The sequence below is a fragment of the Macaca nemestrina genome, chromosome 6 (genome assembly GCF_043159975.1).
Source record: "Macaca nemestrina isolate mMacNem1 chromosome 6, mMacNem.hap1, whole genome shotgun sequence".
Lineage (NCBI taxonomy): Eukaryota > Metazoa > Chordata > Mammalia > Primates > Cercopithecidae > Macaca > Macaca nemestrina.
The window spans coordinates 81,749,908-81,777,905 of NC_092130.1; the positions used below are offsets into that span (position 1 = coordinate 81,749,908).

The 27,998-nt window shown below is 43.3% G+C and overlaps 1 protein-coding gene and 1 long non-coding RNA gene across 3 annotated transcripts; one reads left to right on the forward strand and one right to left on the reverse strand.

Annotated features, from left to right (window-relative positions):
* Positions 1-116: 116 nt before the first annotated feature.
* On the reverse strand, positions 117-27,998 carry LOC105471041 (repulsive guidance molecule BMP co-receptor b). Of its 2 annotated transcripts, none has more exons than XM_011723394.3 (5): positions 27,432-27,998; positions 26,389-26,464; positions 22,842-23,095; positions 16,609-17,117; positions 117-3,538 (listed from the first exon to the last, which is right to left on the reverse strand). In XM_011723394.3, the coding sequence occupies exons 2-5, from the start codon at positions 26,391-26,393 to the stop codon at positions 2,870-2,872; spliced, it is 1,437 nt and encodes a 478-aa protein (XP_011721696.2). In that variant the 5' UTR covers positions 26,394-26,464; positions 27,432-27,998; the 3' UTR covers positions 117-2,869. The 2 variants fall into 2 exon arrangements, with proteins under 2 accessions (XP_011721696.2, XP_070954774.1); XM_071098673.1 differs by lacking the exon at positions 27,432-27,998 and adding an exon at positions 26,607-26,814.
* On the forward strand, positions 8,515-10,857 carry LOC139363812 (uncharacterized). The gene is made up of 3 exons (XR_011624838.1): positions 8,515-8,583; positions 9,192-9,344; positions 10,723-10,857. It is a non-coding gene; the product is annotated as an uncharacterized lncRNA (long non-coding RNA).

The following is a 27,998-nucleotide window of genomic DNA, read 5'->3' on the forward strand; positions in this document are numbered from 1 at the left end:
GGTATGACTTATCAGCAACCTTTAGGGATTTTATACAATCCCACCCTCCCACGACTCCCTTTCTTCTGCAGTTCTCAGTTCTTCCAGCAGGTGTCCCTATAATCACAGAACAGACATTCCACAGCATGGTATGTAACTTTATTTTTCTAGCGTAATAATTTAAAGTATTTACACACTGCACACTCACTGTTTTACACAGATACGTATTCATATATCTATGAACCACATCTAAAGGTTTCTTTGCAAAGACTCGACACACTGTGGGGGGGGGGGTTCCAAGCATAACAAAGAGGACAAGAAGTTTTGAGTCTTTTAAAGACAGCCATGTGAAGCATCTGTGAAAACCAGTGTTTCCCCCGGTTTAAGCTCCCCCGGGAGACCTCTGAACAGCTACAGCCTATCCACATGTTGGCATGACCTGAAACTCTTCTAGCTAAGGTTTCAAGAACTAACATGTGCAAGCAGCATTTTTTTTCCTAGAAATCTCAGGAGAAAATAAACCTGGCCCTTATGTAGAGAAGTACATCTATTTGTAATCTGTGGGGACTGTTTTACAGGGACACCGATTATAAGGGGAGAATAGCAAAATACACTATTACTAGTGATGCAGGGTGCTTTGAAGTGTCACTTCCAGCTACATATGGCAAAATAACCCAATCTTCATTTCCCAACTATCAGTAAGGGTGGTTTTGTAATTTTCCCTGTAAAGAGCAAAGGTATATTTATTAATCATATACACTCTAAACCCAGATCCTATAGAAATTTCTTCTATTGCTTTTACTTCACTTTCGTATTTGCACAAAAATAGTGGTTAAAGTATCCTCTGTATTTTTCCTCACTTGTACTACTCAATTATAAAACAAATTATCAACAATAGCTTCTGAATTTGGTACATGGCTCCACAGGTGAACAAAAAAAGCCACAGTTCAGAGCTGATGGTCAGTCAGTCCCTAGTCCAGCTTCTGTAAAAGGAAGGTGGGTTTAGGTTTCAACTCTCTACAGTTGAATCTCTATAAGTAAGAAGCAGATGCCTTCCTTATTTTCCCAAACTGCCCAAGATTATTCCTATAAACACAAGGTAGAGGTTTGCCATCTCTACATGAATTCACAACTCCACTCTGTGACTGGATGGCACATCAGTTCACTAAGAAATAAAACTTTACAAAACGACGTCCTCTTTTTCCTGCCAGTCTGGGCCTCTGGCAGTGTCACTGATCAATAGGACATGGCAAAAGTAACTACCTGGAGACCTAAAACTAAGCATAATCTTGGCATAAACTACTACCGTATTTAAAGTTCATACCCTTTATTTCTGTTTATGTAAACTTATCAATAAATTATTAAAGCACAAACTGTATCACTTCTTGTTGGAACCAAAGATTTCCATCTAGATATAACAATAGAAATCTACCTATCCTGGAGTTAACTTTCTCAGATTACTGTTCCTGCCTTTTGCTGTTCTTTTCCTTTTCCAAGGGGGTGCCAACAATGGAATGGAAAAGGCAAGGAGAGATCATACTTTATAGAAATTTCTCCAAGTTACAATGAGCAACTGACTAAATCATATTCAATTACAGGTGTGAAGAGGGAGAGTACCTGACTTCAGAGACCACCTGGGAAGCAGCACAATGCTTAGTTAACAAGAATATCTGGATTAAGCAGTGCCGAAGTGGCCACACACTGAGTCAGGCCAAGGAAGCTTTTCTGTCATTGCTGCCCCACTCTGTTCCACTTTGCATGCAGACACATCAAAGACTGTGATGAAGATCATGGTGGACAAGGAAGAATGAAAAACTTTGTGATGGGATCTGGGCCTCCACATTAGAGAAAGAACCTAACCCCAGTTCTTTGGATTCGTAAGGTGAGGTTGAGGAGGGCTTACTGGAGGTGGAGACAGGGAGAGCTGTGTGTTTCTGGGTTTGACAGCCAAGAAAAGGTTAAGATCAGGGGCTTGCGCCAGTCATACAGATTAAAAAAAGAGCAAGGCATGATAATTACTAAATGTATAGTTTCATGTTTTAACACAGAAGAGTCAGAGGAAAAACTGACCATTTAAAAAGGGGCATGGGATGAGAAAAAGTCTGGGAGTTTCTGAGGTCTAGCAAGATGCCTGGTACTTATCTACAAAAACTGCCATCACTACACCCTTTTGACCTACAAGAACAACAGTTTCTGTGGTTCAACCTAATACACTGTATGGGCTCAAATATATAACAATTAGAATTGAGAGTAATCAGAATAACCAGTAATACCCTCCGTTCTGAAAAAGTAACAGCTGTTAGACCGGAAGAGAGCTTCTGAAGATCAGTGTTTAAGAGTCAAAGCACCTGTAAGGGAGAGTTAACGATCCTTTCAAATCAAGTGAGGGCAGAAGGGTGAGGGCATAGTTCAAAGGAACAAGGCAGCTCCACCGGAAGGTGGCGAGTAAAAGCTGCACACCGTGGCAAATCAGTAGCAATGGGAAAGGGCAGGAGGGTACAGCCAAGAATAGCTACAAACAACTGGTCACTTCAAAGGAAACGCTGCGTATGGGTGTCTGTGTATATGTACTACACATATTAACCAAGCACACACATAAATATTTAATATATAAAAAATAAAGTGCTTTCTAACAGGTCCCTGGGCAGGGACATTATAAAACATTTCACAAAACTGCAAAACAAAATTGATACAATCAAAGAACACTACATCCAACATATGTGAAAACAGCCAAACACAATATGTACAATCTGGTGGGTGTCCCAGGACAAACGTCCTGTCATATACATGGTATATACATATATACTCTTTTACTCAATATATTATGACAATACATATTTTAAAATTTTGTTATAGACAAAAAATAAAAAACCAAAACAAAAGACAACCCCTACAAAAACACGATAAGGATCAAGCATGTGAGTCCTAGACTGACAGACAATTCACTGCCTCCACAGGGAGTCCCATTGCCACTGCTGGGGAAAATGTGCCAGCGTTCCTTCCTCGGGTGCAGGGCCTCCACGTCCTCCAAGGCACTGTGGGCTGCGGCGGTAAAGTTGGCATCACCAGTGGTGAGCAGGTCGAAGACACAGGACTGGAAATAGATGTCCTTCACTGGCATCTTCTCATGGCATTGAGTGTTGGCAGTCTCCAGTGTGTAGCCAGGCCAGGCCTGCACCAAGGAGGTGCGAGGCAGGCTGTGTCCCAGGATGGCAGACACCTGGCCCTGCCCATCATCGATGCGTTCACTCACGGGGCAGCCATTCATGCACAGCTGCAGGTCCTGGCTCTCCTCGTAAGACATGGCCAGGTCTTCAGGCATACGGATGGCAAGGGTCAGGTAGCGACCCACTTGCCGTACAAACACTGTGGTCCCTATATAGAGGGCGTGCATCTCCACATAGTGGCCACTCTCCCTCTCCACGATACGCAGGCTCTTGGCATCGCCGTCCCCACCACTGGTGGTGCCATCCACAAAGGCGGCTGGTAGGTCATCTGTCACAGCTTGGTAGACTTTCTGATCTGTACACTCATGGTGGGCTTTGAAGATAATAGTGATCTGTGGGAAGGAGCATGTACAAGGTTTAACAGAATGGGAGGGAAGCAGAATGGGGTAACTCTCTGTAGCAAGAGCTCCCATCCATTTTGAAGTTGAATGGCTTAAGGCAGTATCTCCAAAATGGACCCAACTGCTTGTACCTCAAAAATGGGTATCACTTTCAGAAAACATTTTTTAAAGTCCCATATATTTAGAATTAAAATTTAACATAAATCCAGGCAACGTACATCAAGATAAAACTTTTTTACTTTCCTAAGAGAAAGAGCGTGAGCGAGCGGTGTTGCTATCAGAATATAGGCTTCCTTTCTTTCTTTTTGTTTTTGTTTTAAGTGATGGGGTCCACTCTCTTGCCCAGGCTACAGTGCAGTGGCATATTCATAGCTCACTGCAACATTCAACTCCTGGGCTCAAAGGGCATTCCCACCTCAGCCTCCTGAGTCCACAGGACTAAGGGCATATGCCACCATGCCTGGCTGATTTAAAAAACTTCGAAGTGATGGGGTTGGTGGGGGGCTGGACGGGGGGAGGGAGGCAGCAGAGGTCGGGGGTTCCTCGCTATGTTGCCCAGGCTGATCTTGAACTCCTGGCCTCAAGTGATCCTCCCACCATCATCTCCCAGAGTGCTGGGATTACAGGCATGAGCCACTGTGCCAGGCCAGATTATGGGCAATTTTTATTGATGATTTATATCTTGTCTCCTTCCACAGTGGATGAGTCATGGCATAGTTCTGAGAAAAGAACAAGGTTCGTTTCTAAGTTGTGATGCAGAAACTTTAAGGGGCTTAATTAACAATATACCTAACAGAACTTTGCTTCCTACAAAGATTCTTCATAGAACTAAAAAACCATATCCCATGACTCACCACTACAAACTTACTCATTAGAAATACAAAGAGAAAGAGCTGAGGAGGGGGCACCCCAGTAACAGCCACGACTCATGTACCCCAGGAAAGATTTCTATTAGTCCCTTCATCAAATGTTTCACATCACTGGCTAATCCCTGTGACAGGGAAATCACCTGGCAAATATAGCTCCTAAGCACTGGCAGAGACTGAATACCCTAAACCTAGTTACAGCAAATGTTTTCCCAAACAGCACCAGAGTCCCTTAACTCCTCAGAAATCTTTTCCCAGCCAACTCTCAATTCTCCAAACTAAGCACATAAATTCATCAAATAAAAAAAATTGCTAATAATACAAAAGCCTCTCTTTTGTAAACCCATGTTCTTTCCTGCAGAATCCTTTAATTAGAACGGTTATTTAAAAACCTTGCACACCTTCACCTCCAACATATCCAACATCTCTGGTACAGGTGGTGGAGGGAAGGTAACTATGAAGAGACAGGGGCTGCTGTGTCACACAACAAGGAGAACCTATTTCAAAGAAAAAAGACCACATTTTGAGATTTGTATCATTGCTAGTAACTGAGGCAACAGGGTTCTCTCTCCCTTCTTGAAAAACCAAAAACTATCAGGTGATTTCAGTCAGGAGGAAGGTAGACAGGCCAAACACCCTATGAATTACCCTGGATGGAGGAAACCTACCCCCAGCAAGGAAACTAATCAAAACAATAGACCCTTGTGAAAAAGACCAGAAAATGGCCCCCCTGAAGTCCTCACCACCACCCTCAAGTTTATGTCTGAAGTTTTTCTCTAACTCGGCCAGCATTTGCTCACACTATTTAATTCCACATGTTCCCACTGGTGTTACTTGACTGGAATTTTCCAGCCATTTCATTTTACTTCAGCCAGTTATAAAGCCAGATCTGAACCAGCTGCACTGTAGCAACTGGTTAAATTCATATCCGTTGTTTGCAGCTGCAACTAAAAGCCAGACAATGTACTATGAAAATGCTGGGTTTTCTCCCTTCCTAATTACCCTGAGCCACAACTTGATTTCACTACCAGCCTTCTCACATTTCAACACCTTCTTAACAACCCAAAGGAGGTGCATCAGAGATGATTTCAGGAAATTTGTTGTGCATCCATCCATAGGTCTTTTCAGAGTGAGTGGGGGTTTGCAGCTAGATATCTAACGGGGCCATAAAATAGCTTTATTTGGTGGCTCTAAAACCAGTTGACAAGTGTTTTTTTTTTAAGGCATGCTGGGATCCCTTGGAGATGAAAAGATTGATTCAAGAAAATCTTACACCTGAAAAAACTGAACGTTAACAATACAGATGGCTAAAATAAGAGTTAGTAATAGACTTTTTATATAATCACTCTGATCATTTTCACCTGTAACATCCACTCAACGATTAACCTCTTCAACAATGGCTAATTGGTCTCTCTAGTCTAACCTAAAATTTAAACCAACTTGATATTATGTGCAAGAACTACTTTTTTGTTCACCTTAGGAAAAACAAAGAGGATTTAACTTGTGTTGGGCCAACAAAGCAAAGGTAACTGATTCCAAACAAGTTTCCAAAAAGCAAGCAAGGGTCCATATTGAGATGAATGGAATGGTTCCATTCGTCTCACCATGACTGTTTTTTTCATTAAGCACAACAATTCCAACTCAGGAACTCAGGATTCGTTTCAAACACCTCCCACATTATTGTCCTCTGCTATGCCAGTGACATTAACCATAACTCCTACCTATCTAGCAGCTCAAAACTTGTCTTCTGCTCTAGTATCTACACCTACAAAATATTCTAGTTAACCTAACAGATTTGTCTTTCCAATTTACTAGTAGTGATTTGCTCGGAGACAAGTGGATATTTCTCGTTTCCCTACTGAGCAAGGTAATTTGTACACAGAGCATATGTGTAGAATTATTCCTCGAATCAAAATGCTGAGGGTGATGAATTGATTGTAAAGCATGAGTGGGTTTCCTGAGTAGTCCCTTATAGTTTAAATATGCACTGAACAGGTACCTAGAGATACAATCAATGTAAATTTAGAAAACACTGGGTAATAGTTTCACATGACTTAAGTTTTATAATGCAATTTCATTCCTCATAACAATTACAACATGAGCTTTCAAAAGGCAAGCACTCAGCCAATGAAGGGCAAGAAATTCCTTTTCAGACTGTCTTCCTCTTCAGAAAAGCAAAATTTATTCATTCTTAACTCTTACTTTAGAAACATGCACAAAAAATTTAATTGGAATTTTAAAAAACACCAAACTTTTAATATTTCCAGCTAGCAGCCACTAGAAAATAAAAATTGAATATTCAAAATTGTATTTCAAAAGCTCACACAAAGATAATTTAAAAACGCTATCTATGCTACTTACTTTTCCCCTCTATGAACTAATCTATATGCCGTCATAACTCAATTTGGCACATCTGTTCTATGCCACACCATTTATTATTGATAGATGGCATTTCTGTGCATTTAAAACATCAATGCCTTTTGTTAAACCTCCTCCACCCGGCCCCTCTCAACCCCCACCTTAGACCAACTACTCCAGTTCTCTTCATTCATTTTTAATGTTTCACTCTCCTAGATCTTCACCGCCCACAAGGTTTATTAGGAAGAGAAAGACAGCAGCTACAAATCAACCTTTCTACGTGAAACAGGCAAAAGAACTTACGAAGGTTTGCTGTGAAATAATTCTAAGAGGCACCTGCCTCTCCTTTCCACCAGGAGAAAAAAACATATATATAAAATGAAAATGAGGTAGCCAACAAGGAGGGAAATACACAGGTACTGCCTCGCCAAGAGATAGAGAGATATCTATCCAAGGCACAGCAGCCTTGCAAAATGCCACAAACAGGTTTTAAAATAGCAGACTTCTCAAATGGCTGTGCACCTTGACTATTTGTGCATAACGTATTTTGGAAGAAACATTTATCTGTGTTTAATCAGGCCATTTGGCACTGTGAGTGTAGGACTTTTCTGGAATCTTCAAATATGAGAACCAGACTTTAGGAGCTCTCATCTCTGGGCTCTAGCTTGGTCAGTAAACTAAACTGAAGTAGTCACAGAAACTAGCTTGAAACACATGGAAACATAATTTTGATATGCACCTGGTTAAAATTCTGCTGTGTCAAAGAAGTCAATAAATTGTATTTCATATAATTAGCTGATGTGTCTACTTTGCCATATCCTCTGGGTGCAATGATAGGTTGAAAAATAGAAGACTCTAAGGGAGAGTAAGAACATGGTGCTCACAGCCCCTTTTACTCTTAACACATGGTAACAGCATGCAGCCTCTACAATCAGTCTTCCCCAGTGAACAAAAAAGAAACCATTCCAACAAAAGCACATACTTCAAAGGAAAAAAAAAAATACACATACTCTCTCTCCATTCCTAAGAAACCCAAATTTTACTTCCAAGGGTCGATTTTTCTAAATGTTAAGAAGTCAGAGACTAGGATGCTCTGAAGCACCTAAAGGAAGTAGAGGCCTTTGAAAGCACCTTCGAGTGTCTTCCCTGGTCCCATTCTTCCCTACCCGCCAGGGTAATTTTGAAGTGTGGATCTTGGCCAGAGCAGAGGAACTCTGTCCAGGAAGGGTGGCAATTGTCCCCTGGTTACATAACAACTGGGGAGAACTCTGTCTCTCCCTCGAGGGGGGAAAAGAAGTGTATTGATTTAGAATAACTCTGAACAATTTCTTGCAAAATTCAGGAGAGTTTTTATATATGCCATGTTTAATTAAAAAATACTGGACTAGAAAATATTTGATGTCATTGATAATTTCCTTTAAAAATTATGAAAAAAACTGTTAGGAAGCTATGAACTCAATGAACTGGGATGTAATTTTACTATCACCACTCAGCCAATGTATCAAATATCTTATAAAACAAGTATCTACCGGAAGCTGAACTTAAGATCCACAAAAATACATTTTGTTAAACAATTTTATTGGACTAGGACAAGATACTAACCGTAAGACAGTACCTGTGTTTACGAGGTGAGTAGCAGATTAAAACTCATACTGTGGACTCCTTTTAGGGCTTGAATGAGACTAAGAAATGGGCTACCTTCAAAAGAGGTATCAGTTTCTCTATCCTCACGTCTCTTTCCACAGAGCTTGGAGCACTTACAGGATCCAGAGAAATGGAATGGACCAAACTTATTCTTCAGTGTTGCCCTAGGTAATAAATACATGCAGAAACAGGGGCTGCCTTGGCTTCAGAAGGGGTACTTGGCAGCAGATAGAGAACGAAGAAACCAAACCAGAGGGGAAGGACACCCAGAGCTGAAGGCAGCTAGAGTGGTCTAGAGAAGCAGCATCAAGCTCAGTGGCTAAAAAGAGAATGAAAGGGAAGCTGGCCCCGGAAAACACATAAAAGGAACAGGCACAAAAATGCTGGCTTCCCAAGAGTAACTTCTGTACAATTAAGACAATGAAGGCTGGAAGCATAAATAGGTGCAGAGATAGGCAAACTGGCCAACTTCCTTGTACAGACCAGAGCAATGCTAGGGTGAGCATGAGGTAAGGCCTTTGTCCTGGAAATCTTGGCCATTCCAAAAACTCCAAATGGAGCCTCTCCCTTAGCTTGTCTGTTGTGTTCGGACTCTGCATGGTGAGGAGGCCAGCAAGTGTAGGAACTCACTATGCGCCCAGATATGAAGTCAGGCCTGTATGGAGAGTATTACAGGCCCAGGATGCCACCTTGCTTAAGACTAGAGGCTAAAAATATTTTGAACGGTGAGAGCCAGGGTTGGTGGCAGTAACTCTCAGCCGAATCTGTCCTAGCAGGTCTTGCCTTCAGGCATTCCCCCTACTGGTGGAGAGAAGCTGCAGAACTACAGACCCGAGGCCCTACTCTGGGCCTAGGTTCAGCACAGCTGCTCTCCAAACCGATGGGATTAGAAAACCACAGCCTCTCTGACCATTTTTCAGCTTTGGGAGGTGAGCAAAAAAAGCAAAAGGGCTTGAAGGTCTTCACAATACACTCACTTTCTGTCACTTGTAGGTTCAATTTTAAGTCACGAGGGCTTAAAAAAAAGAAAAAGGGCCCATGAGAACTCAGGAATGAGGTGGTTAGAAGTGGTCCCCATGCATTTCAAGAAGTCAGTTAACTGAAATCCTACAAAACAGTATCTTTATGTCTGCATTTTCCTTGGGTAGGGAGAGTGGAAGACCTCAATACCACGTAAAAGCACATGCATGTACATCTATGCATGCACACACATGTCTTAAATGGAAACTGACCCCCATTTCAGGAGCACACGCAGAGCAGATGAGAAGTGAGTTTTAGAAGGTGTCATATCATCCTATCCACAGTATACGTGCTATGTCCCAAAAGGAAAGAACCCATGTTCTTCTGGCTCCAACTCTTAAAATAACCAGTTAACTGGGGCATAAAAAAACTCCTCTTTCCATAGAACCAGTTTCACCTAAACTTCTTTCTAGACCCAGTAGCACTGTGATTTCACTGCAAGGCTGTCCAGTTCAAGTCTGTAACTTAGATGTATGTTAGCTTTTCTTTTAAGTTATCACTTACTGACAAGTTGGCCAGCTTCCTTGTCAGTATGAAAAGTCCTTAAGTTACCCCACCCACAAGAACACAAAATTCAAAACAGTGGAAGAGCAAGTTCTACTGCAGTCAAAACAACAACAAAATGGGTAAGGTAGCAGTTTTCATTGTTCAACACTGTAGGTAACTTTTCACATGCCACATTCCACACGAGCAGAAACTGGTTAGCATTAATTGAAGCCAACAAAAAAAGGACCAATCGCCCAATGTTTCCTTCTCACCCTCTCCCCTCAAAATGTTGACTCAAAGAAAATTTAACCAGGCAAAGAGACATTTGGAAATGTGACAGAAAAACAAGTTCTAACTCTCAGCTGTGTATCAGACTTGGCCTCATGCCTCTGGTTGAAACTATGGAAGAGTGTGGATTTGTTTTAAAGCAGTAGAGCCCCATAGCACCCTCATGGAATCTTGACTGGCTCACACAGGGGTAGGCGCTGGGTTAATTTCACTTACAAACGGGGGGGTTCTGAAGGTTTCTTTTTCCTTCCAAACCACATCTGGGACAAAGGGATTGGCACAGTCAGGGAGATTAGAAAGATGGTAAAAGACTCATTACCCAGAATTTTTAATGTGTATGAATGAAATAAAGGCATAGCTTGTTTGAAAAGTATAGCATAAACAATAAACAGGTAGCTCATTTATCTTACAAAATGATTTTTCAGACTTATAGGTTCATTACACAACTAGTAATTTCCCCATTTTTCTCTGCTTCATTTCCCCACATCCACTTGGAAACCTTTTCACCTCCAGGCAACTTCCTGAAATGATACAAAGCAAAGTTGAGTACTTCCTGGGCCTAAGACCTTATAATCCAGTATGCACAAGAGCTGCGTGGTAAACAGAAAAGAACAAATAAGAAGACTGCCACGTGGAACTACAGCTGATTTCTGCTCTTCTGAAAACCTGCCTTTTCATGTTTCAATATTGTTTCTACAATAAAAAAAAATTCACGGAGAGTAAAAATAGCGAATATATGCTTTTATGAGAATTTTAAAGATGAGATGAGGCTCTGGAAAATGAATTTAATTAAGAACTGGCGACTGTGATGGTCAAATTCTAGAAAGCTTTTGGTATAACATCAAAGATCAGCAGCCTTTCAAAAGTGGGAGCCAGGGTTCTAGGCCGTGCTAGCTTGCATGCAGACGAGGAAATACAGATGCAGGTGGGCATTCTTACCGTGGGAGGTGGAAAGAGACTGTGCCAAATCCCAGGAGTAAAGACAATGATTTGGCAAGGAGAGGTGTTAGCATGGGACGGGCCTTTGTAGCAGCCCACTCTTCTGGCCCTTCTTGACACCCCTGCCAACTCGCTAAATGAATAACATCAATTGGAACCAGCTTGTCAATGTGGTTCACCAGTGTTCCACAAAGAAACCCTGAAAACGCTAGGTTTATACACAAACCCCACGCTTTCCCACCGACTGCTGTAAATTTTAGTTATGTGCTTAGATTGAGGCAAAGGCTACATTCACCTCTACATCGCCCACAGTGGACCCTTTAGTACCTTCTCTTTCAAATGCAGCACCAAGTTAACCATACATTTATCAGAGAATGATTATCAGGGAAAGAATTACATTAAGCAGGGAGCTGTAACTGCAAAACCCTTTCCCATCTGTTCCCAATATGCCTCAACCAGTCAGAACTTCTTAGCATCTTCATAAAGCAAGGCGGGTCACAATAAGGAGCAAATCTCCAAAAGATGGCAAGAATGACCAATGCAGCAATATAATCACAACCAAAATAAAGAGCAATCTTAGACTATAAGGATTAGTTACAACGTATCACCAAGAGAGTTGTAGTTTCCTTGTGGAGGGAAAATGGTCTATTTTTCCCCAAAAAATACTATGTGTCCCCCTCTTTATAACACTGCGTGCAAGAATAGTGTCTTGCATTCAAACACAGACCTATCAATGGAAGAACCATATCCCTTAGTCTAGAAAAATAATGATAAACATTATGTAGCTCACATGGTTTCCATAAAGATGCTAAAAACATAATGGGCTGCAAAAACTTAGCTACAATAAATGTACTAGGTCTGGGGTCAACAGAGGACAGATTTCCAAACCTTATGCAGAGATATACTTAAAATGACAGCTGAAAGCTGTTGCAATGCAGGCATGTCTGGTTCTGATTTTGTAACCAACAAAGAATGACCCAGAACACTGGTTTACATGCCCACATGCTGTTGCCGAACAATAACTACAGGCTAAGGGGCACCAGAAAGCAGTAGACCTACCTCATGCTCTAGCAGCCTACAAGGCAATGGTGTTTCTTACAATGGAAAACTGCAGGTTATAGTTTGAAGAAGACATTAACCAACAGCAAACCAAACTAAGTCTTTCTACATCTCTAGTATCTTCAACCAGTGGAAATTTTCAAGAACTCCCAAGAAAGTAGCTGCAGAATTTGAAATTCAGGGTAAGTATGGAATTTAGACTATATCCATAATACATGATGGGCAGGGTATGCTACCATGCTTTGGACAGGTGGTGAGTGCTGCCCATAGGATTGCCAGGAGCTGGTGGCCCTTGGCAGCTCCAAAAACATACAAGACAGGCACCTCAGAGCATCTGCCCATCTGGCCAATGGTCATCTGGCTTGGTCAAGTATAATGAGCACAGTCCTTTCCCAAATTCAAATGCCTTAAGGTAAACCACCTTCTCTACTCAAGAGTGAGGCACAGTAAAATGTGTAGTAGAAGATCTGCAATAGGACCTGTTGTCATCCCCAGTCTCACTCCTGCTCTTCATTTTGTGTTATTGAGGTAGAAGGATAGCGTAAGAAAGCAAGAGTGGTGAAAAAGGATACAATCACATTAAAACAAAAGGAAAAATAAAGTGAAGGAATTCAAACTACTTGCACAAAAATAACTACTAAAAACATTTCCATTATTTGTTTAGGTATGCAACTTAATAATAAATGATTTCTGAATTGTTTTTGAAAAAGGAGTAATTTTGAATTCCCTGGACACTGCCAATTTTAATATATGCTATTGGGAATACATTTGCAAAAGCAGAATCTTTCATAAAAAAATGTATTTCCCAATCACCTTCTGTGATCATGGCATATACAGATTCTTATTGAACCCACTTAAACAGAAATACAAAGATCCATAGAATGAATGAAACGAGTTGAGACTGAGAGGCTGGCAAAAATAACATGGAAAAAGTCAAGCATCCTCACAAACAGATGATCTGGTTTCTCTTGTGTGTGTGAGGTACAAGACAACTGCTGACATGTGCCCTCTCTGGAGCCTGTGAAGGGTGGGCTACTTCCTCCTACAAAACAAAACCTGCCTTTCTTCTCAGTGTAGCTAATTCTGCCAGTTCAGAGCCTGTCCCTCTCACCTCTTTCTGAGTGCCTGCATGCCTGTAGCCGCCTCTCACAGCCAAAGGTGGGGAAGATGGCCCAGAGCTGATGTGGATGTCAGCCGAGGTATGTGTGTGTGCCAGACACCCCTGCAGCCCCCGGGGTGGAGAGATGAAAAACCAGCCCTGGCTTCCCCTTCAGAAACACATCTACCTGGCAAGGTAGCCAACTGGCACAGGCTCCTCCAAAGACAGGGAGGCAGGCAGAGGGCAAAACTAAAAACACAGAGGCCTTGAGAAGGCATACCTGTGCACACCACGACCGACGGGAAAACAAGCCTACCTCTCCCAAGGAAGGGGAGGAGAGGGCCATGGTGGGGAAGAAAACAGTAGACCAGGGGAGATGAGGCAACATTATTAAGCACCGCAAGCCTGTCTGCCTTGAACTCATTGCTTGCCATGTAGAAAAAAAGAAAAGGTTTAGCTAATATATGACCCCGGATGACTTCATTTTATTTTATGGTGTTTAGATTTTCCCCCCACTTTGTCTTTTTTGTGATAAGGAAAAGGGGGGTACTTAGGAATAGGCAGAGCTCACAAAGTTGGGCTTGAAGATGGCTTGCTTAAGAGGCCAGGTACCCAGGACTGAGGAGCTGTCTTAATAGCCTCACTGAGCAAAATATCCTAGGGTCTAGTGCTTCAGTGCAGTGCTAAAGGGAGCGAAATGAATGGATGTTTACAAAAATTTCAGTATCACAGCTGGCTAGCTAGTCAACGACATCATCAGTCTTTCAATCTAGTGGCACTGCGCGTGTGGGTTATTAAAAACGCTTGACCACACAAGGATGATCTGGTATCTACAAGGCACAGTACTAGGTTACCCAACAACTGGTCTATGCACTTGCTTAAATTCTCAGTAAAGCTGAGATTCCCATGAAATAATTTTTCAAAAGATTTTTTCAAAGAAAGTATTGTGGTAGACATTAAGAGAAAATTTCAGATCTTGTTTAGAACTTATTTTATAAGCACTTTGTGCATCCTATTGTTATTATTTTTATTACCACCACTTTTTTGTGCTTAAGGTTTTATTTTGGTCCTATGTGGGTAAAAGGAAATCATACTGCAAGATTCTAGGACTTTCTTTGGTTTCACCAGCACACGTCATACTAGTATTGAGACAGGTCTTCAAGAGCAACCTTCCAGATGCTTATGGTGCTTTGGAGAGAGTTACAAAGAGAAGGGGGGTGGGGAACCAAACCCAACAACTCCTAGAGGTCGTGAAATGAAGCTACAGAATAGCTTGCTGCTAAACAGCATGGTCACCAGATGTGGGAAATACTTTCCAATAGTGCAATTAAAGACCAAGCATTCCCATCATCTACTTGAATTTATGTCAGAGGACCACTTTCTCCAACTTTTTTTGAATGGGTAAAACCTTTGATCCTTATTCCAAACTGAGGGAGAAAACAAGATTGTCCTTTTTATTTATTTGCTAAAAATTACAACTAATTCAACTGAAATAAAATGATCTTAAATACTTCAGTGTAAACTGTTCCATTTATATAATAGCAATTTTCATAAGGTTATCCCCCACATATTTTCACCATAATCAGTAACAACAGAATTCTGAAAGACTGAATAACAAACAGAAGTGACATGAGTGGATGGAAGACATGGAGAATAAAATCTGAATACTGGTTCTTGTGACGAGAACCAGTATTTCCCCATGTACAAGCTCTGATTAATCTCTATAGTTTTGTTTGAAGGTTACTCTGCCAAGTCCTCAATTATTTGCACAATTGATGACTTTTTCCATTCTCAATGGACTGCCTTCTTTCAGGCAGACTATTCCTAGCTTTCATGTGCCATATGACTCTGCAGTAATGATGGATTTGGGGCCACGGTTTCTCTTATAACTTCGTAATTCTATAACTCTATATAAAACATAGCAAATACATATTCTGAGATATTTACAGAAAAAATGATTTGCATACATACAAAACCAGAGGGAGAAAACTTTGAGACATGGAATTTGGTAAGGCAAAATAGAAGCTTGAGCTTTTACTGAGAGTTGAAGTATAAACATTTTGGAGCTCCCCTAAGATTTCTAGACCAGTGTAACAGTCGTCTTTGTTTAGGGAAATGACTTCTAGTCTTAAATTTGTGACACCCCAGGGTGTCTCCAGATATCTCCCGAGGTGTTGTAAAATTCCCTCCACAAAATGCCAAGTAAAATAACTCTAATTCATTTAAAAAGTATGCCACACATGTTTAGACGCAGGGGAGGGTGTCCTGGAATCAAGAGAACAGTCTTAAGTATTTCAAAAGCCTGCGTCTTGTCAATTACATTAAAAAAATCAAAATCAATGTTTTTGAATAGATACAATAAATGCAGGAAATAAAGCAAGATGAGATGATCTATGCGTGTGGTTTTGTGGTTGGAAAAGACAGGGAAGGAGGTGGTTAGTTGGGACACTATTTTAGCGGAAAACTCTTTTCACTTTACTTACTAATGGTTGGATTAACACTGACTGTCAATTAGAAACCCAGTTCATAGGTCCTCTCTACCTGGTTGCACTAAACACTGGTGCCTTGAAGTCGGTTTCAAAGATCTCTGTACAGTGGTAGTTTCTTTAAAACAAATGAACACAGACTACAGAAACCGGCAGCTAGTCATGGTAAGCTAAATTTTGTCAGTGTTTCTCTTAGCTTCTGACTGAAACTGTTAACCTGAGGCCCTGAGATTACACAGAGGTTACACGTTGCTGCTCTGCAATATCCACTTATTAACCTTCTTGGTCATCAAGAAGTTAGTAACTAAAACACCACATTGGGTTTACCACTGAGAAGTTGGCTTACTGCCATTATGTTTTACTATACCTTCCAAATCTCCAATAAAATATGTTTTCTGATAGGTCATTGCCTCAGGCCTCACAGCTTTCTTTATTCAGAACACCCACGTCAATCATCTGATAAATCTGAACTTGGATTTCTTCAAGAGTCATACATATATGCACTCAAAAAAAGACATCACTGAAAAAAGCATCCTTTTTTTATTAAACAGGCCTGTCTTTTCCCTGGAGAACTCGATTTCACTGTTTACTTTTTATTCTTCATATCACTGTCTATTTAAAATTAGAACCACGTTTACATTCCAATGAGAAATTCCTTACTAAGTAATTTTTATTTAACCCTTTATCAACTGTTAATTGCTTTCCAAAAAGAAGTTCCTTTCAAACTAGGCCCTTTTTGGCACATTTCAAAAGTTATCTGAAGAATCAAACATCTGAAAGTTGAGTAGGGAGAGGGAAAAAAGAAAGTATACTTGCCTTATTTGTAGCAGTAGCACTGGATCCAGGGACCACAGGCACATTTGTCACTTGAACTGAAAGATAATTATTATCTATGAGTGGCCAGGCCCCTTCCACTTTGCATGTTTGGAAGTGATCCTTGAAAGTTCTGAGGTGAGGATCTCCAAACAAGCCACAAAAAAGGTAATTGGGAGGGTTCTGGTCCCCTCTCCTGTGTTCCCTGGCTCCAGCGTGGCTGTGATAGTTGCAAGGATCATGGGTCACTTCGGGGTTGGTAGAGGATGTGGGTCCATCCTTGGAACAATTCCTCTGGCTCATGAGGTCACTGATACCCAACACAGCAGAATGGTATACCAGGTTGCCACGGCAGGCTTTTGAAGTTCGCTGGGTGCAGCCAGCATAGGCACGCAAGGCCTTGCAAAACTCAGAGTCAAAGCCGTCAATGGCAGAGTTCAGGTGAGAAGTCAGGGACACAAAGTCCGTGGTACATTTCTGGATTCGACATTGGGCTGGCTGTTGGCAGTCACCTATGGGAAAGAAGATAAGACCAAACATTTGTAAACTCTTCTTAACTTCCTGGGCTACATGAGAAAATGGCATTGTTATTTGGGAACTGTTTGTTCTATTTTATATACTGTACTCCTGTTTTAAGAAACCTTCAGAAATAGGGTTTCATTGTGTTCCTGTGTCTTCCTCAAATTAAGCCACTGGAAGAAAAACTGCATGCAATTAGTTAACTTAAAACTTTAATGCATGAGCCACTGTGAACGAACATGAGTCTAGTCCAGTGATCACAGGTTGAGATTACAAGGTAATAGTAAATAAAATATTTTATCAATGTTGCTATTTGTTTATAGGTTTTGAAAAAGATTCCTCTACTATAAGGTTACGCCAAAAACATGAACATTGTTTTGGTTTTCCAAAATTGCATAACATCCTTCAGAAAGCATTGGAAAAGCAGCACTAGGCACAAAAATGGTTAAAACCTTCCCACTTCAGGAAGGTGTAAAATCCTAAATGGTAGTATGATTAGTTAAAACACCTTTACTTCATTTACCTGTATGGCTACAGAATAAGAAAACAAAACAAAACAAACAAAAATCCAGGTACTGTCATTCTACTTCTCCTGAGGCACATTTACCAAGGAACTTAAATAAACAGACACAATTTTCTAATTTCTACAAAATGTAAATGCTCTAAGAAAAAAAAAAAACCACAAGATTAACTTGACCAAGCTATATATTTGCTTTTTCCTTACCATCTATCTCCACTAACCTAGGATTCTAGCTCCCAAGCAGATCACAAGTAAAAGCACACTAAATAAAAACAATTCATATAAACATTATGAAAAACCAAAGTATTACTGCCCTGTTAGTTTAAAAAAAATCAATTTCCAAATGATGCTTTTTACCACTAGTTTCTCGAACAAAAATTTATAAAATCTCCTAAAGCACAAAAAGCAGAAGAACTACCAATACTAGGTCAGTTTTGTGCCCCCCAAAAATTTAATATTCTGTTCCATAAAATGGAAACAACAGACTTAATGAAAAGAGACACTATTCTTTCTCATCAACTGCAAATTTTATATAAATGAACTGTAACACACATTTGTGTTACATAAAATCTTTATAGGTCTTTAAACTATGGAGACGTCTGTTAATCTCTTTAAGTGTGAGGGTCCTCCATCTGAGAAACGAGGAAGCTATTCTAAGACGAAATTTGTCATCTTTTCCAGACAGTAAATATCTTCTAATTTATACTCTGGATGTGGGAAAAAATTCAGGGCCAGTAGATTATTATTAAATATATAATTATTTCAAGATGTGGATGCAATAAACTTTAGGATGATATCAAGATTTAGGGAACTCCATCTGATAAAGACTTAAAATTAAGTCTAATATTGTCTTAGAAAGCTATTTTAACATTTTCACTAGTAAACTGCTCTTAAATCTGAATTTAGTAGCTTGTAATCTGTTTCTGGCTTTAGCTGGGAGAAATAGGTGGGAGGAGACAACTTCTGAAGACAACTCTGTCACCATTTTTAAATTTGAAAAATTCTAAATTTAAAATTTTAAATTTCAAATCTTGGGTTCTTTTGCTTTGGCTAAGGCTTCCAACAGCCTTTTGCTACAGAGAGGATGGGACGGAAAAGGGCTAGAGAGAAAGTGCATTTGGGTCAAAAGGGGAAAATACTATGTAGTTAAGGCTTGGTATTCACTTTAACCTGAGTCAAAGATTAAAACATTTTAATATGTTGGAGCTATGGATTTACAGCAATCATCAAATCATACTTTAAAAAAAAAATTTACAAAAACATCTTTGTGTGGAATCTATGTTTGCTCATTCCAAAGCTGACAAAAGTAGCTCCCGGTATTTACAGAATTTCTTTTTCCAAAGCAGATCAAATAATTTTTGGCTATTTTTCACTAGAACCCAAATCAAACTGAAACAGAAATTAACTAATTAATCCCAAAAGGGTTAAAGCCATTTTGCATATGGAAAAACCAAGGCAAAGCGATATTAAAAGGCTTGTTCTAGCAGATTCATAAAACAGCTAGCATTATTAAGCCAGGAGGTGGTGCTTTCCCTCAAAACTTGTTCTTCCATCACAGATCATGTCTCCTCTTATTTCCTAACTCTAATGACAGTACTTGATGGCTAAAAAAAAAAGACTTAAGTAGCCACTGTATTTTTTTTTCTTTTAAAATCAGATACACAGAAAGCAAGAAAATAAACACGGGGCCAACATCTCAGTGATGAGGAGCTCTTAAGACTACAGATAAATGACAGCACAAGAACTTGCCGCTAAACTTGCAGTGCCTATTTGTTCTTTTTATGGTCTATAAAATCTATCCGAGCATGCGTTTCTTTATAATTATTTTAAACAGTCATAAAATATCAAAAGTAAGAACAGTATGGAAATGCAGATGGAATCATTCAGAAGGAAAGAAAAGTACAATTTAGTTTCCCAGCTCCCTTTTCTTTCTTTCTTTTTTTTTTTTTTTTTTTTTTGAGACGGAGTCTGGCTCTGTCGCCCAGGCTGGAGTGCAGTGGCGCGATCTCGGCTCACTGCAAGCTCCGCCTCCCAAGTTTACGCCATTCTCCGGCCTCAGCCTCCGGAGTAGCTGGGACCACAGACGCCCGCCACCTCGCCCGGCTAGTTTTTTGTATTTTTTAGTAGAGACGGGGTTTCACCGTGTTAGCCAGGATGGTCTCCACCTCCTGACCTCGTGATCCGCCCATCTCGGCCTCCCAAAGTGCTGGGATTACAGGCTCGAGCCACCGCGCCTGGCCTCCCAGCTCCCTTTTCATACCTTTCTTGCAACCCCCCGAACCTTTCCCTTTTTCTTTTTTTTTTTTTTTTTTTTTTGTTTGAGACGGAGTCTTGCTCTCGTTGCCCAGGCTGGAGAGCAGTGGCGCGATCTGGGCTCACTGCAACCTCCACCTCCGAGTTTCAAGTGATTCTCCTGCCTCAGCCTCCCAAGTAGCTGGGATTACAGGCATGCACCCCCACGCCCAGCTAATTTTGTATTTTTAGTAAAGACAGGGTTTCTCCATGTTGGTCAGGCTGGTCTTGAACTTCCGACCACAGGTGATCCGCTCGCCTCAGCCTCCCAAAGTGCTGGGATTACAGGCGTGAGCCACCGCGCCGGCCTACACCTTTTCCTTTTTCATAGCAGGTAGGTGTTGACTGCTTAAACAAATCTCAAATCAAACAGATCTCCTGGGGTTCTTTTGCTTTGGCTAAGGCTTCCAACAGCCTTTTGCTACAGAGATGATGGGAGAGAAGACGGCTAGAGAGAAAGTGCATTTGGGTCAGCATTTTCAGCTTCGCTGTGGGCTCCTATATAATGACTAATTTGTAGCATACACCCAGAAATATCCAGGCTTCATGAATTTATAACGACAATGCACACTTTGCCTGTTACAGGCGGTAAAGTAAGCCTCCTGCCAAAATGCCAAGACAATGCGGAACAGAAACAATCTCAAGGATGTAGCCAAGAAGGCCATGAAGCGTATGAGTAAGCAAGTAACTCCCATATTGGATCTCCATTCACGAATAGCAGAGATTTGCTTAAAAAAAAAATGAAACTAAAGGTACTCCTTTCATACTCTTTTCATTCCCCAAGGGCAGAATGAAAACTCTGCAGTTACAGATTTCTCTACTTTTGGGTCAGATCATCTGTGATCAGTGTGACAGTATTTTCATACTAGTTACTGAATATGCTAAAGCCTTTGTGGGTCTAGAGCTTTCATTTAATCATTTTTTAATGAGTCAGACATAAAGACCTCACCATTCAAGACAGTTTCCTTAACACCAGGACTACACGTGTGAATCTGCAGCACAATCACCAGTTTATACTAAAAGAAATGAGATATTCTGAAGCTGAACTAAGTGAAATGTGGAGCCATATGGGGTGCTGAGGCAGATGATAAGGATTCAGGCATAAAATATATAGTATAATCCATCTGCAAAGAGCACTGGCACTCTTGCTAGGCTCCCTTCTCTGAGAAACAACCCGGGCATTTAAATAGCACCACTCTTCAAAGAAATCTCTCAAAAGCAGCGTTCTTTTCTTTAACAGGATTAATCGCTTCACTCCAATAAGTTGTCCATAGAAATCACTCACCACATTATGTTGGGTTGAATCTAATGGTGACTTAAATGAGGACACATGAAGCTACTGAGAGCTTCACATTCCAAATTCTTGAACTAAGACACCCTACTTTTCTAAACCTTTAAGCCAACTTACTATGCCTTTCAAAGGCCAGCAAAGAAATCTTCAGGGACCACATTCCAATTCTGTCACAGGATCCTATGGCAACTATGGGAAACAATATCCAAGCAGCCAAGGGGGACAGAGTCCCACCTAGCACAATTTCCATTTCATGAAACGTACCTTTTTGTATTATGGACACATATTTTTCGCACAAAACACTCCTGAATATATCTTTTAACATATCAAGAAAAATGTTCCACGTAACTACATGCAGATTGACACTATTTCCTAAGGTTCTTAAGTTACTAATTGAAAGCCGTAATCATTCTAAAACTTTCTATTACACTTTTTTATTAAGTCGTCAGTCTTTTCCCTAATTGTCGGTGTTAAAAGGCAGCTATTACATCACAATGCAAAGCTACGCAAAGTAAATTAAGTCTTCTCAGATGCCACACTTTCCCCCCAATACTTAAAAGACCTCCCTGATTTTTAGCATGGCGGGTATGGTTTAATAAGTAAGTAAAAATTACTCTGCACAGTTGCGTAGCATCGAAGTTCAGGATTCTCCAGACCAGAACGTTGTGAAGTGTCTCATATACACAGGACAAAAAGGTCTCGAAGGAAAAGAAACTTATCCAGTGCTCTGTTTGTTCTCAAGACTAAAAGATAATGCCTCTTTCAACCTTAGCATTAAAAAAAGTTGTCTAGGCAAATTCCTAAAATAAAATAGTGTGAAGAGCGTCCTGGATTTTCATGAAACGATTTTTTTTAAAAGAAAAATAGGTATCACATGGTAGAAGGCTCATTTGCAGGCTTACTTCCCTAGGAACATATTCCTCGACGCGGGGGAAGCGCCGACCTCCAGAAGACAGCACGGTTATCTGTCAACCCCTCACGGAGCCCGAAGACACCCGGCTAGCCACAGAGCACGAGCTTTTCCCGGGAGACTGATAGCTGAATTAAAAGCAGCTTTTGCCAAAACGAAAGAAATCCCTAGTCAAAAAAGTTGACGTTACTTCGAGATTAACTTCCAGGTTTGCAAAATCTAGTGAAAATCTTTCCATCTGATGCGCTTCCTTCGCCTCGCCGCCACCCCCAACTCAAGAAAAACAGCACAAGGCTCCTGGTCTCCCTCCGAGGAGGCTGCGGCGGCGGAAACCTGATCCGAGCCTGACTTTCAGTAAACACCAGCGCAGAGCAATAAAGCATCCGGAACATTAGTCTCCGGCGCGCGGCCCCCGCCCGCTAAGTGTTTGATAAGCGGCTGTCGGAGGGGAGATTTGTCAGCGGTCCGAGCCGAGGGCAGGGAGGGTGGGGAAAGGGCTCGTCTCCGCGCCTGGCGGCCGCCCGGTGGGTGGCTGCGTTCCTGTCGCCGGGAGCCCGGCAGAGGTGCGTGTCAGGGGCTCGGGAGGCCTTTCTCGTTGCGCCACGCCACCCTTCCGCCCGGGCGAGCGCCTTCGAGACCCAGGGCTGTTTGGGAACAAAGCTCTCGGCCCCAGGGCTGGCTCCCCTCACGCGCTCCCGTCCTACCTGCGTGGAGCAGCTCGAGGCTGAGCAGCAGCAGCAGTAGCAGCTCCAGCGGCGGCAGGCAGAGCCCGGGGCGGCGGCGCTGCTCAACCTCGGCGGCAGCAGCGGCGGCGCTGGAAGGTGCTGGTCTCAAGCCCATGCCCGTCCATGCAGGTCTCGTGGGCTCCGGCGAGGGCGGCGGGGCGGGCGCCGTGGCGGGTCTGGGCCCGTGGCTGCGGCATGGGCCGGGGGGCGCGCCTCGCTTCCTCTTCTTCCTCCTTCAGGCCCGTGTAGCAGATGGGGCGCCACCACCGCCGCAGCAAGCAGCACGCCGCGGGCGCAGCCAGTCGGCGGCGGCAACAACGGGGCGCAAGGGCATCGTGGCGGCCGGAGGCGGCGGGCAGGGAAAGAGGGGCGGAAGAGAAGACACAAAGACCGTGAGCGACTGCTGAGACGAGTCCCGAGCGCGCCGGCACCCCGGCCCCAGCCAGCGTGGGCTCGGCGGGCGTGGACCTCCAAGCTGCTCGCCCAGCCCTAGTTAGCGGCAGCCGCCGGCGGCCCGGATATCTCTGCGCGGCAGCTCCAGCGGTCAATCAATCTCAGTCCCGCACTGCCGTCCCGCCCCGCCCTGTGCCCGCCAATCTGCGACGCCATCATCCCCCGCCGCGTCCCTCCCTTCCTCCCCATTGGTTGTGACCGCACGTCCGCCCGACTCAGCCTGCCAATCGCAGGACGCAGAGGGCCCTCTCCCCCGCCTGCTCAGTGTAATTCGAGTTCCGTGTCCATCGAGACTGCAAGTCCTCTCCTGTGCCGCAACCTTCCTCGCACTCCCTTTCCTCTGCCCTCTACCACCTTCCGCGATTTACTGTTTCCTTGCGCCCAATAGAAATGGGCGACCGCAACTCTCACTCCCGCCGGCGTTACAAAGGTACCGGCCTTTGACCTCTGCTTGAATTAATATGATCCGATTCATCTTCCCTCCAAGTTTTTTTTTTTTTTTTTAAATTTAATTACCCTTCCCCGCCCTGGCCCGGCCAACTTCAGCTCCACCTCCTTGGAGGAAGCTGGCGCTTTTACAGAGCGCCGCGCGGCAGGTCCCCTTTTAGCCAATCACATCTGCGGAACAGCGTTCCGAACCGTTTGCGGGTGTCTGGTAAAGCAAGCTCGGGGCAGTGTTGGAAATCTGAATGTCACCCGCGGTCCGGAGCAGATAGGATGGGCTGGGAAGGTACCCGTGAACTCCCGGCGGAATTCGCTGGCAGCTGTGCGAGGCTCAGGTGTTCTAGTTTCTTTGACATTTCCCTTCCTGAAAGCGGCAAGGAGAGGTCTAAGAGTGGGCAAACTTCAACGTTCGGTTACAGTGTAATTAATGAGAGTGGTGGGTTTTTATGCAGTGTAATTATGCCACGATTTGTTGTTGCTCAGTGACTTTTTCACAGATTTCTACAGATTATTTCAATTTTCCGCAAATATCTACAGATTAATTCAATGGCAGCTTACTTCCTCCTTTTATGATTGGATAGGTCCGAAAGTGAGGAAAAAGCCAATTGCCTGCAAAGAAAGAGGCTGCCAAGTGGAGACAGAAAAGCAGTTATGAGACTGGTGATAGATTCCAATTTGTTATCAGTAGGTGTGAAGTGGTATCTAATCTCAAGAATGACCTCAAGGCTGAGAGACACTTGATACTGCCCTTGCCTTTGCCTTTCCCCAAACAGCACAGGACCGCCATTTAAAATCCACTAACATCCAAATCGTAGTTGGCAACTCTACACGCTACATTACTCAGAATCTCTAATTAGGAATTTCGTATCAACCACGGACATGCTGATATTCCACACATGTTTAAATGTGCTAATCAATGGACTAAGATAATTGAGGGGCAAACCTTCGGTCTCACCAGCTCATTATAGACACATTGTGAATTGCCCAAACCACTATGTCCCTAACGAAGGATGCCTATCTGTTTTTACTGTAACTTTTCATTAGTTACTTATTACATACTATGATGACTTACGGGGTAAACACACCTTTCACTACCCACGATATAATCCAAGCCTGTGTATATCCATAATATGCTTAATAATAGCTTCACAGTTGCCTGGAGAAATGACTTTTGGGGAGGAAGGTATATGACATTTTTAGATAATGCTGTGGATTAAATATTATTAGAGCAAAAATTTACTATCTTGCAATTACTTCATATAACTAATGAGGTACAGTTCATGACATACTAAGAAGCATCTTAAAAAAGTAATCAAATACTGATTTTCAAAGTATTTGGCTAACAAGGACTAAATTTTTTTTTCTCTTAATCCAAGATTTAATTCGACCCCTATACAAGAAACACTTCACTTTATTGATCATACTTCAAAACATATACTCAATAGTTAAGGATCAATAATTTCTGTTTGGTTTGGGTCTTTCCACTCGTGACTTTATCATGTTTTTACTCCCCTCCCCCCATATCCTGTTCCTTAAGTACACGGGTGCTCCAGATTTTCCTATCAATAGAGGGCGTCCTCGAGTCATTGTATACCCTGGTGTCGTTAAACCGAACTGTTCTTCAGAGGAAAAACTTCATCTCTAAGGCGCTTTATTGCTCCTCTGTTGTAAAATTTGACAAGCTCGAGATTTATAAGCCTAACAATTCACTTTCTATTGCTGCATAAGTGTTCACCCGCTAAAGGAAAATGCTAATTTTCACAATTAAACCGCAAGGTGGTTCCTATTTTCAAGACATAGGTCAGTTGACACACTCGCGGGTAAATTCGTACTGTTCGCAAGAGCAGGAATCAGCTTGGCAAGCAAGAGTGTAGTGAATAGTCACTTATAGCGCAGCCACTCCTCGACCCCGTGAGCTGCAAGTTACAAAGGATTTTAGATTCTACAAAGAAAAATCGGGGAGGGAGGTAGAAAACAAACATAAAATCGGTGACTTATAAAAGTTTTATGTTTTAATCAGAAAAAAATCATGAAGTGACTGATGAGTGGTGCAACTCACACATCCACCCTGTTTCTTGCCACTGGTACTCTTTCTCCCTTCCTCTTTGTTTTCAGGAAGGAAGGAGGAGACCTGAACAGTACATCCAGAGAATCCAGCAAAGGATACCACGGTATGAACGTGCAAGTGCACAGAATTAAAACACATGTCAGAAACACTAATGGATTCTAAACAAGATGCGGTTTCATTTCCTGAACCTATACGTGATGTTTTTAACTGTTCTCCAGTTAATATGTCTCCATTTCCAGAAATCTAACAGGAGAATCTCTGACTGCTTAACAGATCATCTAGGTTTGCGATTTGTGCAATCCATTCTAGAGTAAGGGCTCCCCGGCTGCTCCCCGGCCACTGTGTACCCAAAGCAGCGGCTGAAATGGCTCAGAGTCTGACAGCTCAGCGTCAAGCAGCCTGTGGTTTGTACTTACATCATTTTTTTTTTTTTCATAGCAGGAGTAAAAGTTTATTAACAAGCGTTAGAACAGTGAGGAAAGGAAAGGAGAGAAAATAAGGAAAGTACAACTTGGAAGAGGGCCAAGCGGGCGACTTGAGAAACCAAGTCCCTGTACTTACATCATTCTTAACCCTTCCGCTCCTGGAGGGGGCTCAGCGGGATCAGGGGGCCCCCGAACTTCGGAACACGCAGGACCTGAGTGTGAGAGAAGAGTCCCAGAGCTTGGTGTGAGCAATGCACTCCCGGAGGGAGACAGCCCGGGGCTTGCGAAGGGCTCATCACCCGCTCGTAGACAACGGGCCCCCGCAATCCCTGCGGGCTCCGCCGCTGCTCTCACCGCTCAAAACGGCAGGTGCAAAAAGCATTTGGGAGCCGCTTGCCAGGGCGCGGAGGTAATGCGCTTCCTGTCCATTTATCTCAGGAAACCAGTGCAGCCTTCCCTTCGAAACAAAATTAACCTCTCATTAGCCAGCCACTCGTTCCCAAGAAGGCCTTAAAAGCTTTACCGGCTCGCTAATGTATTTAGGCTTTTCTTCCAGGCAAACGCAGCCGCCGGTCTTGACTGCCATCAGCTCAAGGGGTTCCTCTGGGCTCTCCCGCGAGCCAACAGCCGACCTCTCTCCAGCCTAGTCTGGGAGACTCCAGCCAACCCAGGATCCCATTTTGTAGTCCCGGGCAGACCCGACACCCCTGAAAGAACTCCACTCCAGAAGACGCCAGAACAAGTTCCCACGAATTTCATGGGCGCCCTTCACATCAAAACCTCAGCTCCCCTGTCCTCAAGGAACGGGGAAGAGAGCCGGGGAGGGATTTCGGTGGCCAGCTGTCCCTGGGTCGTGGGCGCTGTTTGCTCTGCGGAGCGCCAGCCCTGCACACAGCGGGTGCGGGAAGCGTTGATGGGAGGCTGGAGGGCGGGGTGAGAGTAAATTAGGATCTAGCCGGTTCCAGGCGTGGAGAATCAAATGTGGTCCTATATCTGTAAGTGGCGAAAAGGGGCTTTTGGGAGCGCTTTCTCACTCCGGTCCCCCGCCGCCTTGAGGCTGGCAGATTTATACCACACAGGTGGATGGAGACCTAAACAAAACAGTCCCGGCCGCTGCCTGCCGCTCGCCCCCCACGTCCCCTGGGCCCACCGCAAACTTCAACAAAATAAACAACTCACCACAGGCATTCCCTTGTCTGCAGCGCGACGCTTGCCAGCTGGGAAAATAAGCCGCAAGCCACGCGGCCGAGGCGCGGAGGGAAGGCAGCGCGGCGCCCGCCCCTCTCCCCCAGGTTGGGGGCAGCGGGACTCCGGGCGGGAGGGAGGCTCCGCCTCGGGGGCCGCTCTCCCAGCTCTCCGATTCCGGAATGAGCTCTCGGAGAGGAGCTGCGCCCTTCCAGCTAGCCCGATTTCTCCGCCACCTAGGGGAGAGGGCGGGGAGCCAAATCGCTCAGTCCCCCGCACCCCAGCAGCTTCCTCCAGGCAGCTTTTCCCCCAGTCCAGCCTCAAATAGAGGTGAACAGAGAACCCCCTCCTCCCGGCAACTCCTCTGTCGCCACACTGCCCCCTTCCGGCGCTACCCGGCTCATTCCGGCACAGCGGACGGCTAGGGGCATAGGGGCGCCCTAGACCCCCGCGTCCAGGTCCGGGCTCAGTTCTCTCTTCGCCTTCCCCCCACCACACTCAGTCTTGCACAAAGACGCCTTTCACGCCGCCAGCGCCACCCTCCGCGCTGCCCTCCGGGCC